Genomic DNA, 15,440 nt, shown 5'->3' with positions numbered 1-15,440 from the left:
TTATTCAGGGAGCCCAGATACTAAGAATTTCTGCTTTGGGTTGTTAAATATGTAAGCCAGTCAACTTCTAGAAGAAGGTTGCTTCATTAAAGAATGACTCTTGTAAAATTATTATTTTCTCTGATTCATTGTGCTGTTAGAGGCAGTCACAGTCAAAGATTCCTTCTAAGTGTTTATCGAAAAGTCAAAGGGAAAAGTCCAAGAAAATCGAAAGATCTGATTTGATTTCCAAATGATGCTACTGACTTAAAACCATGCCACAAAATTGTAATTTCAACAATGACACAATTGAGCAATTGAGGTATTTCTCCATCTTCCCCCATGTCCTTAGTTTTCCAACTGCTTTTTACCAACACTGGACTTCAAGACTATAATTAATTTTCAGTTACTTCTCCATAATATATACATAAATATTTCTTGCTTCCCTATATGTCCCCCACTTTTTTTTCCTACTTGACTTGAGAATATTCCTTAGAACCCAAAAGACAAAATGCTGAGAATCATCAAAGAAAAAAAAAGCTGGCCAAGATCTATCTTAGCAGTCAGGTTACATATTTAGTGGTAAAGAGCCTGAGCTACAGAGAACCCATTAGCTGTTATTTTGACAAAGAATGATTTCTCTTCAAAAACGCGAGGAAAAAGAAAGCTCAATAATTTTCCTCATCTGTACTGCTATGTGAGAGAAACAGAAATGACAGTCAGGATGAAAACGCTCTGTACTTGGAAATCATGCCCTCCATCCTCAGCTGAACACCTGGCAACCAAGTGCTTTGAATATTAAAGACAAATTAGAAGGTTTACAATTAGAGTAGACTAAACACTTTAAAAAAATAATAAAGACCTGAACATTTAGATGTCTCATTTAACCCAGTGTCCCAGGACTTGTGAGCATGAGATCAGCTCTCACACTAGTAGCCACAAGGCCTTCTAAAGCAAAAGTTTCATTACATCTTGGTCTTAAAAATTCATGGCAGCCTAAAATGTTAGGCTCAAATTTTTAGGCCAAGATTATTTATCTCTTTGCCCTGTCAAAAGTGATTAGGAATGCACCGGCTCATTTTCAAATGTGTGCCATAAAAAAAGAGATGGTATGTATGTTCAAACGTGCTTTTTTGCATTCCTACAATTCAAAGATCGTTTTAGTATAAAAAAAAATAAAATTTAACAGCCTTTAATTTGTCATGTGGACTCACATTCTATGTGAGCTTTATCACCTCCATATATTTCTCTAAGTGAAACATAAAAATGGCTGTAACATCTGAAATTTAAAGGAATTTTGGCCCATGGACCATGATGTAAACCAAAATGGCGAATGGGTACTGGGGTGGAATCCTGAGGAGCTGAAGAGAGTGAGTGGACTTGTTTGTGAATAGGGGCAACAAACATTTGTTAATCTAATAGAAGCGGGTCTCATTCTAATTGAACCATAAGGAACTTTGACAGTCCAAAGAATGAATTTGGGAACTCAAGCATTTTCTGAATGTCAAGATCCTGGCTGCCTTCACTTCTGGGCTGAAAGGGTTAGAAAGCAGCACCCAGAACCTGGCTTGGTACCTATTGTAAATAAAGAGAAAAAGCTGAGCAAAAATGGAGTGTCCAATGTTCATGATCAATGGGTGGAGTAGGAGAGATGAACCAATCACCAACAAAAAGTGTGGCAAAGGCCAGTTAGGCCTGAGGTGTTAAATGATGCTGATGCCTGGAAAGTGGGATCCCAGCTAGCAGACCTGCACTTTAGCCATACTTTTAGTCCCTGCCCAAACTGTTGCAAAATACTCTGAGCTAATATCGGTCTGATCAGTCACAGTTAGACACAGTAAAACTTGAGTCTAACATAATGATGTCATTTTGGTCCTCTTTGAGAATGAAGGACGGCAACCAACCCTGAATTTTCATTTCAATTTAGAGGATGATACTTGCAATGAGAATCTATTTTTTGTTTTATTATATGTAGCCAAAGAAGGTACCTATGCTTCAACTTCACTTTGTGTCTAAATATCCTATGATGAGAATTCTACAAAAAAAGGAAGAGATCTATGTGATCTCGGCATAAGCATTTATTTTACCAGAGGCCTAAAAATCAACCAACTTTTAAAAATTGTATTTTAATCTAAAAATAAATATCTTCTGAGATATCGAGAGTGCTACACTTGATACAGTCCTTCAGGTTAATGATGTTCAATTTGTTTTCCTCACCACAATAATAATTAAGAAATGGGCTGGTGAACATCAAACAACCTTTGAAAATTCTAGTGGGTCCTGAAGATTTAGAGAGCTTATCCACAAAGCTGTTTTAAGTTGTTGGGATTTTTTAGGACTTCAAAATCTGTGCAGTGTTTTCTGCATGTCATCATCACATGTGAAGCCTTGGTCCCAATGGCATTTGCTGTGACTGAAACAGGGTGCAATTTGTTAATTATGCCCCCTGTAGTTGCTGCCTTTAGTAGACATGTCAGTTGTTATATTCTGGAACGTGGTGTAGATGTCAGATTGTATCAGGTCCAAGATACAGATGTCAGGCTTTATAAGTCAGATATCACTAAATGGCATCTTCAGTGTTTACCAGGGAAATGAGGAAAATTTCTATTCCGATCGTACCTTTGTTCACATGTGTGTCCATGTGCACATATAAATGTGTATGTTATTCAAACTGAATTCAAGATTTCTGATTTGAGGAACAAATGATTAGAAATGGTTTAGCTTTGTCAAAAATGACTTTTCTCACACTATGTTTTTTTAACCACATGACTAGGCCTTTTAAAAATCCTGTCTTCTTCCATGAAATTACATTTCATTCCCAAGAGTTGAGCTATTTGCATTGTTTTAAAAGACAAGCAGTTAAACTTTTTGCAAAGACATGTGATTCCATCTGACTTGGTCCTCCTCCATCCTCCTACACAGACCCTAACCCCTCCCAAGGTGGGGGGGGGGAACTAGAAAAAATAATTTCCAAGTAGGCCAATTAGAGATAAGAAATGCAAAAGCACTGGCTTTGAAGAAAAAAAAATACACCCCTAAATCAGTGTCCATTATTGTTTCTTTTGTGTTTTTTCATTGAATCCCATCTAACAAATATATTAGATTCTAACTGGAAACAAAACACTGAACTCTAGCTTTGAGATTCAGATATCTCTGATCCTTCCCATAGCATTGGGAAAAGTGAAACTGCATACTTCTTGTCTCCCTTGTACCCCATAGTATCTTAGACTCTAATAACTCTGCAATAGGTAGGTTTTTTTTTTCTTCTATGACATCTATCCCTGTCAAATTCCAGGTTCTCAAACCTTCAGCTACTCATCCTCATTTTGAGACAATTCTCTCCCACCCCCATCAAACTTCTTTCTTTGTTATCTAGGGGAGTTGAGGGAGGGGAGGACTGATAATTCCAAAGGAAGAAAAGACAGGGGTGCACTTGAGCCTGTCATATGAAACACATTTCTGTTCTCCCTTTAGGGGCCATCATGCAACTTGACACCAACATTTAAGCTGTGAAAATTATGGGCTCATCCATTTCATACTGGATGTCAAATGTGCCCAAACCTCCCCCATTACTCTTGGAAGAAGACAAGATGGACCCATTTCTTTTCTTTTCTGTCTGTTACTGATTTTTCCCTAAGCCTCTTCCCCTTTTTCTGTTTCAGAATGAAGAACAAGTTTTGGTATTTTGAGTTTGGCACTTCGGAGACATTTTCAGCGACCTGCAAGAGGCTGCATGAATCCGTGGAGATCGAAGTAAGGAAAAGAAGTTCTCTTCAAGGGAGTTAGGAGAGAGTTTTTCTTGACTTTAACACATCTCCTATGCAAGGAGGGCTCTGGATGAATGAGACTCTGAGCCATGCAGAGAACGCCAAGCCAGGAGTCTCAAATGTTATTTTTATCAAACTGCCTTGCTGTGGGGTTGCCCTAAATTTTGGTATGAAATTCATCTTGGTTATTAGTGAAGACTTATTACTGAGTAAGAGGGTAAGAGGTGGAGCATAGCTTCTAAAAATCAATGGATCAGTCACAGTGCCTGATGTGGATAGAAAGATGTAAGCTAAATGAAAGACACTGAAGGGAGGAGAGAAAAATCTTGCAAGATACAAAAAAAAAGGAAAAAAAAACCTTATTATATCCAGGTCTCAATATTTTATAACCTTTAAAACCCAATTCACTAAAATTGTACTTACTTTCCTGAATAAAGGTTAAAAAATACACTTTTTGCCAATTCATTCCCATTCATTAAGTAGCTTTCCTCGGTGACCAAGGTTGTCATGTTTCCATTACCCATGTAGGAAGTGGAAATGCCAAGAAATAGAGCAAAGTTAGTGAGGGGGAAAAAAAGACTTTCAAAAGTCAAGGAGCAAACAAGTCTATAAAAATATATTGGCAGCTTGGGACATGGGCAGCTGAGAGGCTATGGATAAAAGGAGATGGCTTACTTATACCAGAGAGATTGGGAGACTACAAGAAAAAAGGGAGAGGATTTTTTTAGAGAATGAGCAAGTTAAAGGCAGAAATATGAAATCAGGGCTTAGCATCTGATCCATGATTCAATCTTATGAATTTTAAATTTCAATATCTTTTTATTTCATAGTGAAAAGAATAACTGGTTCTTCCTCTTCCATACTTGACCTATTCATAATTAGTAATTAACTTGAGGTGATTGGATAGGGGGGCCAAATTATAGCCTATTCCAAGTAAAACATCATTTCTTTGGCTGGATTAAGATGTTCTAAATTTGGGATTATAATCCATGGAACTAATTCCCAGTAAGGAAACTCAGTCCTCTGATACAGATGGGTATCCCCTCTGCAGCTTATGGTCTTAGAGAGTTTCAGGAGCATTGAGGTTTCAGTGACTTGTCCAGAGTGCCAGTGTCAACACTGGTACGCAGGTCTTCCAAACTCCAAGGTGGTGGAACCATTTAAGTATTGTTAGATTGACTTTGAATAGCCAAGTTCTCCTTAGTATGGGTGAATTAGGACTGAATTATGTTACAGAGGGATTGTCAAAGTTAGATATTTTTATATTCTCTGATCAGTTTATTTCTACTGCCACATCTACTACAATGATGATCTTGCTAGGAGCTCTAGGTATCTCTCTAGAAGAGATGGAGGACTCTTACTCACCTAGAGTCCATCCCTACATAGCAGTTTACTTAGTCTGTGGCCACAAAATTGAGATCAAACCTTCCCTTTGGTCCAAGGACCTGAGTTGTATTGTCCAGCATACTATCTACTAGCTGTGTAAATATGATCAAGCCACCTCTTCCAGAAACCTTAGTTTCCTCATTTGTAAAATGAATAGGAATAAGGATCTTTTCATTATGGTTCCTTCAGGGCCAACATGAGAATCAGCTAAAATCTGTGAAGTGCTATTTCACTCTAAGATATAATCATTATCACCACCACCACCATCATCATCATCACCACTAATAATAAACTGAATTTCAGTCTTTTCTTGATAAGTGGACTTAATGAATGGATTCTAAATAACTTTTTAACTCACTAGCTGACATTTTTATAATGTTTTATGATATGTAATAGGTACTTAATAAATGCATGTTGATTGATTGATGGTTGCTAAGGGGTTTTATATAATTATCTCATTTGATTCTGTCATTTATGCTCTGCTATGCTATTATTCCTTTTTGACAGAAGAGAAAACTGAGGCTGAAAAATTAAATGTTTTTCTTAGGATCACGAAGTTAAATATACCAATGGAGGTATAAGAACTAAATTTTGACTCTTAAAGTGTTATATTATACCATGAACCAAAGAAAACTTTTATGGAAATAGGAGATTAAATGCTAAGATGTTGCTATTTCATAATACTTGCAGAAAGAACAAAAGCTTCCTTGAGTGAATCTAATAAATATATCTGGGTTTAGCATCTAGACTCCTGACTCTTCTTATATTAGAATGGGATGGTTCCTGATATATATCTTAGAAGAGGAACCAACAGGAAATATAGAGCTTTAGGGGGATGACTTCAAAATATAATTCACAAAATATTAATGCTTGTGAATTTTTTTATATAATGAAAACAGAATTTTGACTGAAAATGTGATATCTTTCAGAAAAAAAAAAAAAAAACCCATGGCCACATTGGTGGATCTCTGATTTTACTGATATAGGTCTTTTCTGAACTCATTGACTTCCTCCATATTTCACACTCATCAGATATCAAAATGTAAGGTCACCCTCGGAATTGGAAGGGACCTCCAAGGCCTGACTGGAAAGGCCATTGGTGGTCAGCCACCTCAAACTGTACATGCAAAGCCCTCCCTTTTTTGACATACTCAACAAATATTCATTCAGCCTTTGATTATAGGATTTGATTAGAGAACCACAAGGAATGGAAATGTATGCCATCTTGAGATACATCTCGTCCTTTGCAATTCTTGATCCTGTTGGAAAATCTGACCATCTCTCTTTTGGCTACTCATTAGAATAATGAATCCTGTTTTGTTTTTTGTTTTTTTTTTTCTCTTCTTCAATCCTCTAAATATATTTTAGCATTTTCTTCTAGAATTGGGTCTCATTGACACAACTCTTGACCAACTGCCATACTTTCTCCCCACCTTTATGAACTTTCCCTCTGGTTCCCCATCAGCTTCCTTTTTTCGAGTCAGTCAGAGCCATAGACAACACTTGAGTATTTTTCTCCTTCCCCTAAGTCTTCCTTCTAGAAGTCTTTTCTAGAAGGAAAATAAGGACCTTCACTCCAAAACTTCAGTCATAGGGAAATCTGGCTAGGGTTAGAAGGAACCTTAGGAGTCAACTAGTCCAACCTCCCTCATCTTATATAAGGAAGTGGAAGTTCAGATAGTTTCAATACCTTTCCCATACATTTTAAGTAATGTGGGATTTGAACCCAGGACTTCCTAGCTCCAAATCCCTTGTAGATCCTCTCTCATATCCCTTGTAGAAAACTGAGCTAAGCTTTTATCCAAGTTTCTGCTTCTAATTCACCATTCCTGAGTAAGTTTGTTGCCCTCAGGATGGTTTTATAATTAAATGAACTTTAAAAACATTCACTTGCATAATGTTGTGTCAACTTAGGTCTCTCTTTGCCATCTGGCTTAAAATGATGCCAAGTACTCCTAAATAATAGAGAACATAAATTGAACTGGACCCTTCCTCTTGCATCATAGGATAGTTGAAAGAATGCTATAACCAGAGTCCTGGAGGACCAGGATTCACATCATGGCTCTCTCACATGTTCTTTGAATGATCTCAGAAAAGCTACTCTTTCAGCCTGGGTTTCTTCAGTTCATCAGTTCAGTCATGAGGATGTCTTATATAATTCTTCAAGATTGCTACTAATTCTAAATGTCCGAGTGCTTGATGAGCAGAGAACTTCCCATGATGATAGTTACTGGATGAGGAAACCTTCATGGAGGATGCTATCTGATATTTTTCCGGGACTGTTATTTTCCACACTAGGGAGGCCCATTGGGAAAAAGAACTCTTCTAAATGAGAACTTCCATTAAAAAAGAGAAATCTCAATTGTGTCAGTAGTGGAGTGTTCATAACGTAGACAAAGGGATGCAGGAGGGAAATCACTGTATTCTCCATCTCCTCTCCAGCTTGTCCTGCTGTGAGTAGACAGGCTCAGCAATCCATTGCAGCCTATGAAGAAGTCATAGGACCTGGGATCAAATCTTACCTCTGTTTAAGTAGCCTTGGGCAAGTTGATTTATGGATGGGCCTCTGTTTCTTTTGTGTAACCTCTGTGCCCCTGTCTGTAAAGTCACTTTTTTATTTCAATTCTGTCTCTTCAGTGAAATCAGAAGATGACTATGGCCACTGTGAAATGGGACAAAATTGTAGAGACCTGTGTCACTGTCAGAAATATGCTGAGGATTCTGAATTCAGTGTTCCAGCTGGAATAGTAGAGAGCCCTCTTTTTTAAGTGCTCACGTTTCAAGTAATTAAATATAGATTGGATACTAGTTATATTGCTAGGCAGTGTAGTAGGCACCTGAAGCTAAAAATACCTAATTAAAAGCTGCCTCTGTCCTCAAGGAGATTGTATTCCATTGTGGGAATTGAGCCTGTTGGACTATTGAAGGAAAACAAGTAGCTTGTTCTTATTTACACTTTCAGTTTCTGCAGGACTTGATTTTTAGAATAGAAAATGACTTTTAGTGGTAAGCACTACAGCTTTTCATAGTGATTGAGAAGAGCCTTAAGATCCAAGTGTTGTTAAGCGCTGATCAATAAAAAGCCCAAAAAAGTTAGTGGGATAAGTCAATATGATGATAAGACAGTGGGTCATGATGGAGTTTCAATTTAATAGCCAGATGATCTGGGTGGGAATACTGCTTGCTACTTGCTACAAATGTAAGCTGGACCAAATGATTTTAACTCTTTGAGCCCATTTCCTTATGTCTGAAGAGAGAATAGGAGGTAGACTTGGTGACTTGAAAGATTGTCTCTAGCACTAAATTTTAGGAAATAGAAATTAATGATTTTTCATTAATAAATTAATCATCTTTAAGAACCTACTGTAGGCCAAACTCTGTCCTAGGTGCTGAAGCATCCTGATCTGTATATCCCTTATATAACTAAAATCATCATGTCCAAAATTAAACTCATTATCATTCTCCCAAATCCTCCCTTCTTCCTAATGTCCCTGTTACTGTTGAGTATACCACTATTTTCCCAGTTACACAGGCTCCCAACATTGTGTTACCCCATATTCCTTACTTTCTCACTCCCTGAATCCAATTAGTTGTCAAAATCTGCTGATCTCACCTCTGCAGTATCTTCTGAATATGCCCTCTTCTCTCTTATGACAGTGTCCCTACTGTAATACAGGCCCTCATCACTTCTTGTTTGGACTATGGCAATAGCCCATTGGCTTGTTGGAGGATGTCAACCACTATTCCCACAGACATCCACATCCTATTTTGTGCCACTTCCTTCAGGTTGTTTTTGGTACTTGTCCCTGTAACAATAATTTTCCATTATGTTTCTTCCATGGATCCCTTTGATTGCTCATTTGCTTTTATTTTAATAGACATATTAAAATTAATAGAAATATTTCTATTTATTTTAATCATATAAAATATTTGATAATTTACTTTGATTTGTGCTAGAAATCTTTTTTTGAATCAGAATTTGACCAGTCTTATGAGTGCCTCTAGTTTTCACTAGTGAATCAAATATACATCAGGCAAATCCCTTCCTTTCTCTGAATCTGGATCTAGGAATATTGTCAGGGTTTCTATGAGAAAATATACACTCTAGTCATTAGTTGATGCTTTGATGTTTTGCCTAATCAAAGATGGCAGTTCCTATTCTTATGTCTGGATATTATAGATGTCATTTATATTACACTTTATATGTTTTCCTAATTCATAGTAATTATATGAAGTCATGCCCACTGAACATAAGTGTCCCCTAAGGTTCTATCCTAGATTATTTTCTCTTCTCCCTCAGTGAACTTCTCTTTTCTCATAGATTTCATTATCATCTCCACACAGTTGATTCTCAGATTCTAATGCAGAGCTCCTATTTCTTTCCTCACCTCGAGGTTTGTATCTTCAACAACTTATTCGGCACCTACACTTTGATGTCCTGTAGATATTTCAAGCTCAGCATGTCCAAAATTGAATCTGTGATTCATGCCACACACACCCCCAAATATACAAACAAATTTCACCTTTTCTGAACATCTTTAATGCTATGGCGGCCATCCTTCCAGTCAGACATATTCATAATGTAGGTTCCATCTTCCACTCATTTCTCTCTTTATCTAGCTCTCTGCTTCTTCCTGTCTGTCTGTCTGTCTCCTTTTATATTAAATCTATTTCCAAATTTGAGGTTTCTACCTTTACAACATACATTTCTCATATGTATCCCCTTGCTTCCACTCACAGTCACAACTCTATTTCAGAATTTCTCTTTTACCTGAACTATTGGGATAACTTCTCCCTAATTTCCCTATCTCTTATCTCCTCATTCCAGTTTACCTCCACTTCTCTGCCAGAGTTATTTCCTCAAATTACAAGTGTGACCATACCATTCTCTTAGTAAGCATCAGTGTCTTCCCACTGCTCCATGAATCCAATATGATGCTTTCTGGTTAGTATTCAAAATAACTATTTATTGACAATCTTGTCTACCCTATCAGAATAGAAACTCCCTGAGGGAAGTGATGTTGTATTTGCTTTTCTTTGTATTTCCAACCCTTACTATGGGTCTGGGATGAAAGCAGGTTAAAAAAAGCATCTTGATTGACTGACTGAATATCAATAATTATAATCTGTTATATGTTATGTTTGCATTATAATGGCATAACTGTTATTTACAAGTGTTTTGCGAGCATTTGACTTGTTATCTCACTAGACACTTGCCACAATTCTTAAGAAACAATCACTGCAGTTCGTATTATTCCTCAGAGATGAAGAAACTGAGGTTCATTGAAGTTTTGTTGATTCACCCTCACCCACTCAGCTAAAATCATCTGGGCTCTAAGCCCAAGTCTGTAGCCTCTGCCTTAGCCTACCTAACAGGTGGGGATAACAAATTAGCAGCTGGATTGTCCTTGATTGGTGAAGTGAACAAAGAGCTTGAAGGCACATATTCCCTTTGTAAAACAAAACAAAAATAAAAAAACCACCTATTCTTGACCCCTGAGTTTCTTATGGCTCAGTAAATTAGATATGTGACTCCCATTGTTTACACATCCCTCCATCTTCTTCCTGCTGGCTTTGTCAGCAGAATGAGGAAACAAGATTGACAGCTTTAGGCTGAACCTATGATGTTCCAGTTCCAACAGCCTTGATCACTTATAGGAAAAAAAAATCTCTTTTTCTGTCTATTTGCATAATTTTTTTAGAATTTATGGATTGTCTGTAGTTTAGTTTTCCAGCTTTTTGTTCCTTTTTACTTATTTTTTTTCTTAAAAAAAACATAAATCTGAAGAAAGAATGAGAATTTTATTTGGCACAGTATGGAAATATTTTTCTTTCATTGCCTTTGCTTTAGCATAAAGTTCCTTCACTCAAATGGTGGCAGCAATGTCTGGCCTTCATCTAAAAAAAATGTCATGGGATTGTTCCAGACTAATAAGTATAACATTAACTGAAAGAGAAGAAGACAATCTGGGGGCACCAACTAATGAAACTGACCCTTCATAAAGATTTATGTCTCGAAATGCATAGTCTTTTCAGAGGACTAGTGTTCTTTAAGACTCTCAGGGAATTTCCTTGTTACTCTGAAAATCATTCATTCAGATCTAAGGAAACTGCTCATTATTACGTCTCTGGGCCACAGTTTTCTCATCTTTAAATCAGGGATTGGATTGATTGACTTTCAAGATCCCTCCCAATTCAGATCTAAGGCCAAATCTGTAGTGAAGATGAAGCAGAAGAAGAGAAAGTCAGAATTGAGAGTGTTCCCAGAAATCATGAACTTTAACCTGAATGATAGCTTTGTACAACATCCAGACTTTGAAAATGTCTAGGCAGATGGAACTTTGTGTTTTCTTTTGTTTTAAAGTTATTGTTTTTTTTTAATTTTCAAAACATATGCATAGAGAGTTTTCAACATTCATCCTTGTAAAACCTTGCGTTCCAAATTTTTTATCCCTCATTTTCCCCTCTCCCTTCCCCTAGACAAACCTTTTGTTTTCTGAGGAATACTATTTCACTTTTATTTGACCCTAAAGGGTAGGACCAGAGTTTTGTTTTCCTTACATTGAGTCAAAATATGCTCAGTTTTCTAGGGCTCCCTGAACATCACCAGGTTGAAAGGGAAAAATCTCTCCACAATGGTCCATCTTTGTTCATTGTTCTATCTTATAGATCTAAGCAAAAGTCGATTAAAATCTACTGAAGATTAATCTTCAAGTACTTGAAGATGCCTATCAAGTTTCATTTATATCTTCTCTTCCAGGGCAAACTCCCCTATTCTCTTTCATTAGCTCCTAAGTAGAATACCCTTCCCCATGTCACTTGCTTTCCTTTGGAACTTTCTGGTTGAGAACAATATTCATCTGCTAGATCTGGGCAGGGCAGGGACAAGGGAACTATTCCATCTCTTGTGCGGAAGACTTACTGCCAACTATGACGGCATCAACTTTGCTTCCTACCACCTCGTCTTGTTGGCTCAATTGGAGTCTTGCAGTTCCTTCAAAGCCTCTGAAGGAAGCAGGACACAAAAGGAAGACAACAGATAGTAACAGTGTACAGTCATGTTTCCCAACTCTCACATCCCAATCTGTTAGGACTGTCAAAGAAGGGGGGAGACTTCTCTTTGTAGAGAATTCCTCTCCAGATGAACAAAAGAAACCCTCTTTTACTAATTCTGAAAGTAACTCATCACAGCAGGGTTCAGAGGCCTAGTCAAATAATTGTCTTGGTATACTGCCTGCTGTGCTCAATATTGAGTGCAAATGGAAGCCAGGCCCCCGAACCATCTTATTTCACAATTCCTCTGTTATTTAAATAATTCGAACTGGTTTGGGGGACGCCAGACCTTTATAAATTAACAGCAGGGAAATACCAAAGGTGTCATATTGCATATTTATCATCTTTTTTGTGTAACACTTAAATATGTATTAAGAAGTGACTGACATAAATTAGGCAGATTTCAGAAGCCACAGGCCGGAGCTTGTCGAGGACCCCCTTCTGCTTGACATTTCATCCTTGTCAAAGATCAAATTATTTTAATTTAGGCTGCAAATTATAAGGAATGAAGACTTCTTTGTGGGAATTCCCTGTGGTAATCTGACTTTTGTTGTTACTGCTGCTTGTCAGTGTGCAAAAGATATAATATGCATGCAAATAAGGTTAAAAAATATGTACTATCTAATTATCCAGCCAGTACATTCCACTTGAAGACAGTGGGAGGCCTGACACACAGTATGTGTTTGATTCTTTGAGGCCTGCAGGGTATTTACACAAGATTACTTTTAATTATGAAATTAATATCTGTTTATCTAGAATGTATAGCAGTAAGTGAGGATACACATGAGGAGAATTTTTTAGTAAAATAAATCATCTTAATTTAATACATAAAAAAGAGGGGAAAATCATTTGGCCTCTGAAAAAGACCTGCAAAGACCTTGCTTTCACCCCTGTTGAAACAAATGGAATGAAAACTTGGCACTTTCTCACTTGTCGATTTACACCACTATGGAGGGGGGTCTACAATGGGTTGTTCTAGCCTCCAGTTTTTGTTTGGGGAGCATGATGGGATTGCTATATGCCTTTTGTAGAGAAAAGAGGAAGGAACGGTCCCACTTGTATAGTAAAGGGATCCCATTTCTTTCTTCAGGTCTAACTAATAGTTCTTTTTAGAGACACAGATGGAATGTGGTATTTGCACTGGACATCCCTAAGGTGACCTCTCTGGATTCTTAGCAAAGATGAATTGCAGAGAAGTTATTTACCAAGTAAAACATTATCTGTTGAAACTAATGTTCTCTATTGATTCACATTGAATAAATGGAAAATCATAAGAGAGAGGAGGTCAGAACTCTTTTAATTGCTCCACTCCTGGTACCAAATAAGTGCAAAATACACCAGTTTTGGAAAACAACAGAGCTCTTTGTTGCTCCAATTCCACTACAAGGACATATAAAGATTCTGAAAGGTGGTGTGGACTAATCAGAAAGGGTGTAAAAGATCTGCCTTTGAATTGTGGCTCTTTAGGATGTGAGCAAGCCATTTCCTAGTTCTGATTTCAGTTTCTTTGCTGTAAAATCTTGGAGTTGAGCCAAATCATCTGATTTCTAACATCCTTTTCAACCTTACATCTTTTGATCCTTAATTCCACCTATTTTGCCTTTAGAGGCTCTTAACTTGAGATCTGTAAACATGTTAGATAGAGGGATAAATGGATGGGTGGATAGATAGATGGATAGACAGAAAGAAGAGCTAATAAAATGAAAATAAAATTATGTCCATATAATTGGTTTCTTTTGTCAAAGTAGGCATTTGGTTTTCTGCATTTACTAATGTTCTTCTAAGAAGACATCACAGATTTCACCAGCCTATCAGAAAGGGACAGGAACTGTAAAAAGATCAAGAATCTAAATTTTCCTTGTCCCTACTCATTGTCAATCCTTGTTCTGTACCTTCTTCAGAGTTCTGGTAATAATGTATTTTAGAGCCTTTTTCCTTTTCTGCTGAATTAATTCCAAGCTGCCTGAATTTACTTACTTTAGTCATATGTTGTTTTAAAACTATTCTTATATCCTATTCATGACTTCTCCATGTGATTTCTCCTTCATGCTTTTCCCTCTGGCTAGGGCAAACCATTTTTTCCTCCTCCTTACCCTACATCTCCAGGAGAATATGTCCAAACCCAGCCCAACATTACATCTCCAAGCATTGCTCCTTGATATTTCCAGTAAAAAGGGCTTCCTTTATCCTTGAAATTATTGTGGCATCTTGTGTGAGTTCTTTTTACAACCCTGAATACATAGCATATTTGTTATGCATCTCTGTTTTCTTTCTCCTACTAGACAATAAGCTCTTGGAGATCAAGACCCTTATTTTATTTTATTCATTTTTGTATCTTGTGTTTCATTTAGCCCAGTTGGATTTACCACATGCTCAGGAAAAAAAAAAAAAAACTATGATGAGTGAATAAATGAGTGAATATGTAAATGTCTCTTTAATAAGATCATAAGCTCCTTGAGAACTTTGAACCATCCTCCTTTCACTGCCTTCTTCAAATGCTCTGGATACGATAGAACCTTAGCAAATGCTACCCATGGAAACTAGGCCATATTGGCTTAAAGGCAGGAAGGTATAATAGCCAGGTCATTTAGACACTGGACTTATTATATTAGTAGAGTTAGTAAGTCATGATTGAAAGGATGATTGGATAAAGAAAACATACAGGTGGATAGACAGCCAGATTTTAGTAATTTGATTCAAAGAAATTTGTTCTCGAAAATAAAGAGATTCTTTTTAAATTCATATTTAAGATAATCAGGTGGTCTTGAAAGATTGACTCTGCAATGCAAAATAATGAATGAAAATTGCTTCATGTCAATAATGAAAATGGGATAAAAAAGAAAAATAAACCAACAATACAGATTGAAAATTTGTTTTTTCTCACTTTTCCCTTTGTCACTTTCTCTGATCAGTGTGATGGCGTGCAGCTAGACCTAATAAACATCTCGCTGGAAGGAATTGCTATTTTGAATATTCCCAGCATGCATGGAGGATCCAATCTTTGGGGAGAGACCAAGAAAAGACGTAGTCATCGCCGAACTGAAAAGAAGGGATCAGACAAGAGAACAACTGTCACTGATGTTAAGGAGCTAAAGTTTGCAAGTCAAGGTAAGTTTTCCAAGCTTCTTCTGAATCAGCATATAATTTATTAACTCGTCTGCATCGCTGGCTTTTCTAATTGAGGAGTTTTTAATGTTCCATAATAAATAACATATTCATGTTCACTTGAATCATCATATTGCCTGAGTAACACGC

At 37.0% G+C, this 15,440-nt stretch overlaps 1 protein-coding gene across 2 annotated transcripts in view; it reads left to right on the top strand.

Moving 5' to 3' along the window:
* Positions 1–15,440, top strand: part of DGKB (diacylglycerol kinase beta) — a 683,215-nt gene that overhangs the window by 525,271 nt on the left and 142,504 nt on the right. For both annotated transcript variants that reach the window (XM_052000688.1, XM_052000687.1), the window contains 2 exons: positions 3,642–3,732; positions 15,098–15,293. In XM_052000688.1, coding sequence (XP_051856648.1) covers positions 3,642–3,732; positions 15,098–15,293 — 287 coding nt within the window. The remainder of the gene's footprint in view (positions 1–3,641; positions 3,733–15,097; positions 15,294–15,440) is intronic.

Source organism: Antechinus flavipes, chromosome 5, assembly GCF_016432865.1.
Source record: "Antechinus flavipes isolate AdamAnt ecotype Samford, QLD, Australia chromosome 5, AdamAnt_v2, whole genome shotgun sequence".
Classification (NCBI taxonomy): domain Eukaryota; kingdom Metazoa; phylum Chordata; class Mammalia; order Dasyuromorphia; family Dasyuridae; genus Antechinus; species Antechinus flavipes.
Note: the sequence above shows the minus strand (reverse complement) of the source record. Positions and strands in the feature narration are given on the sequence as shown.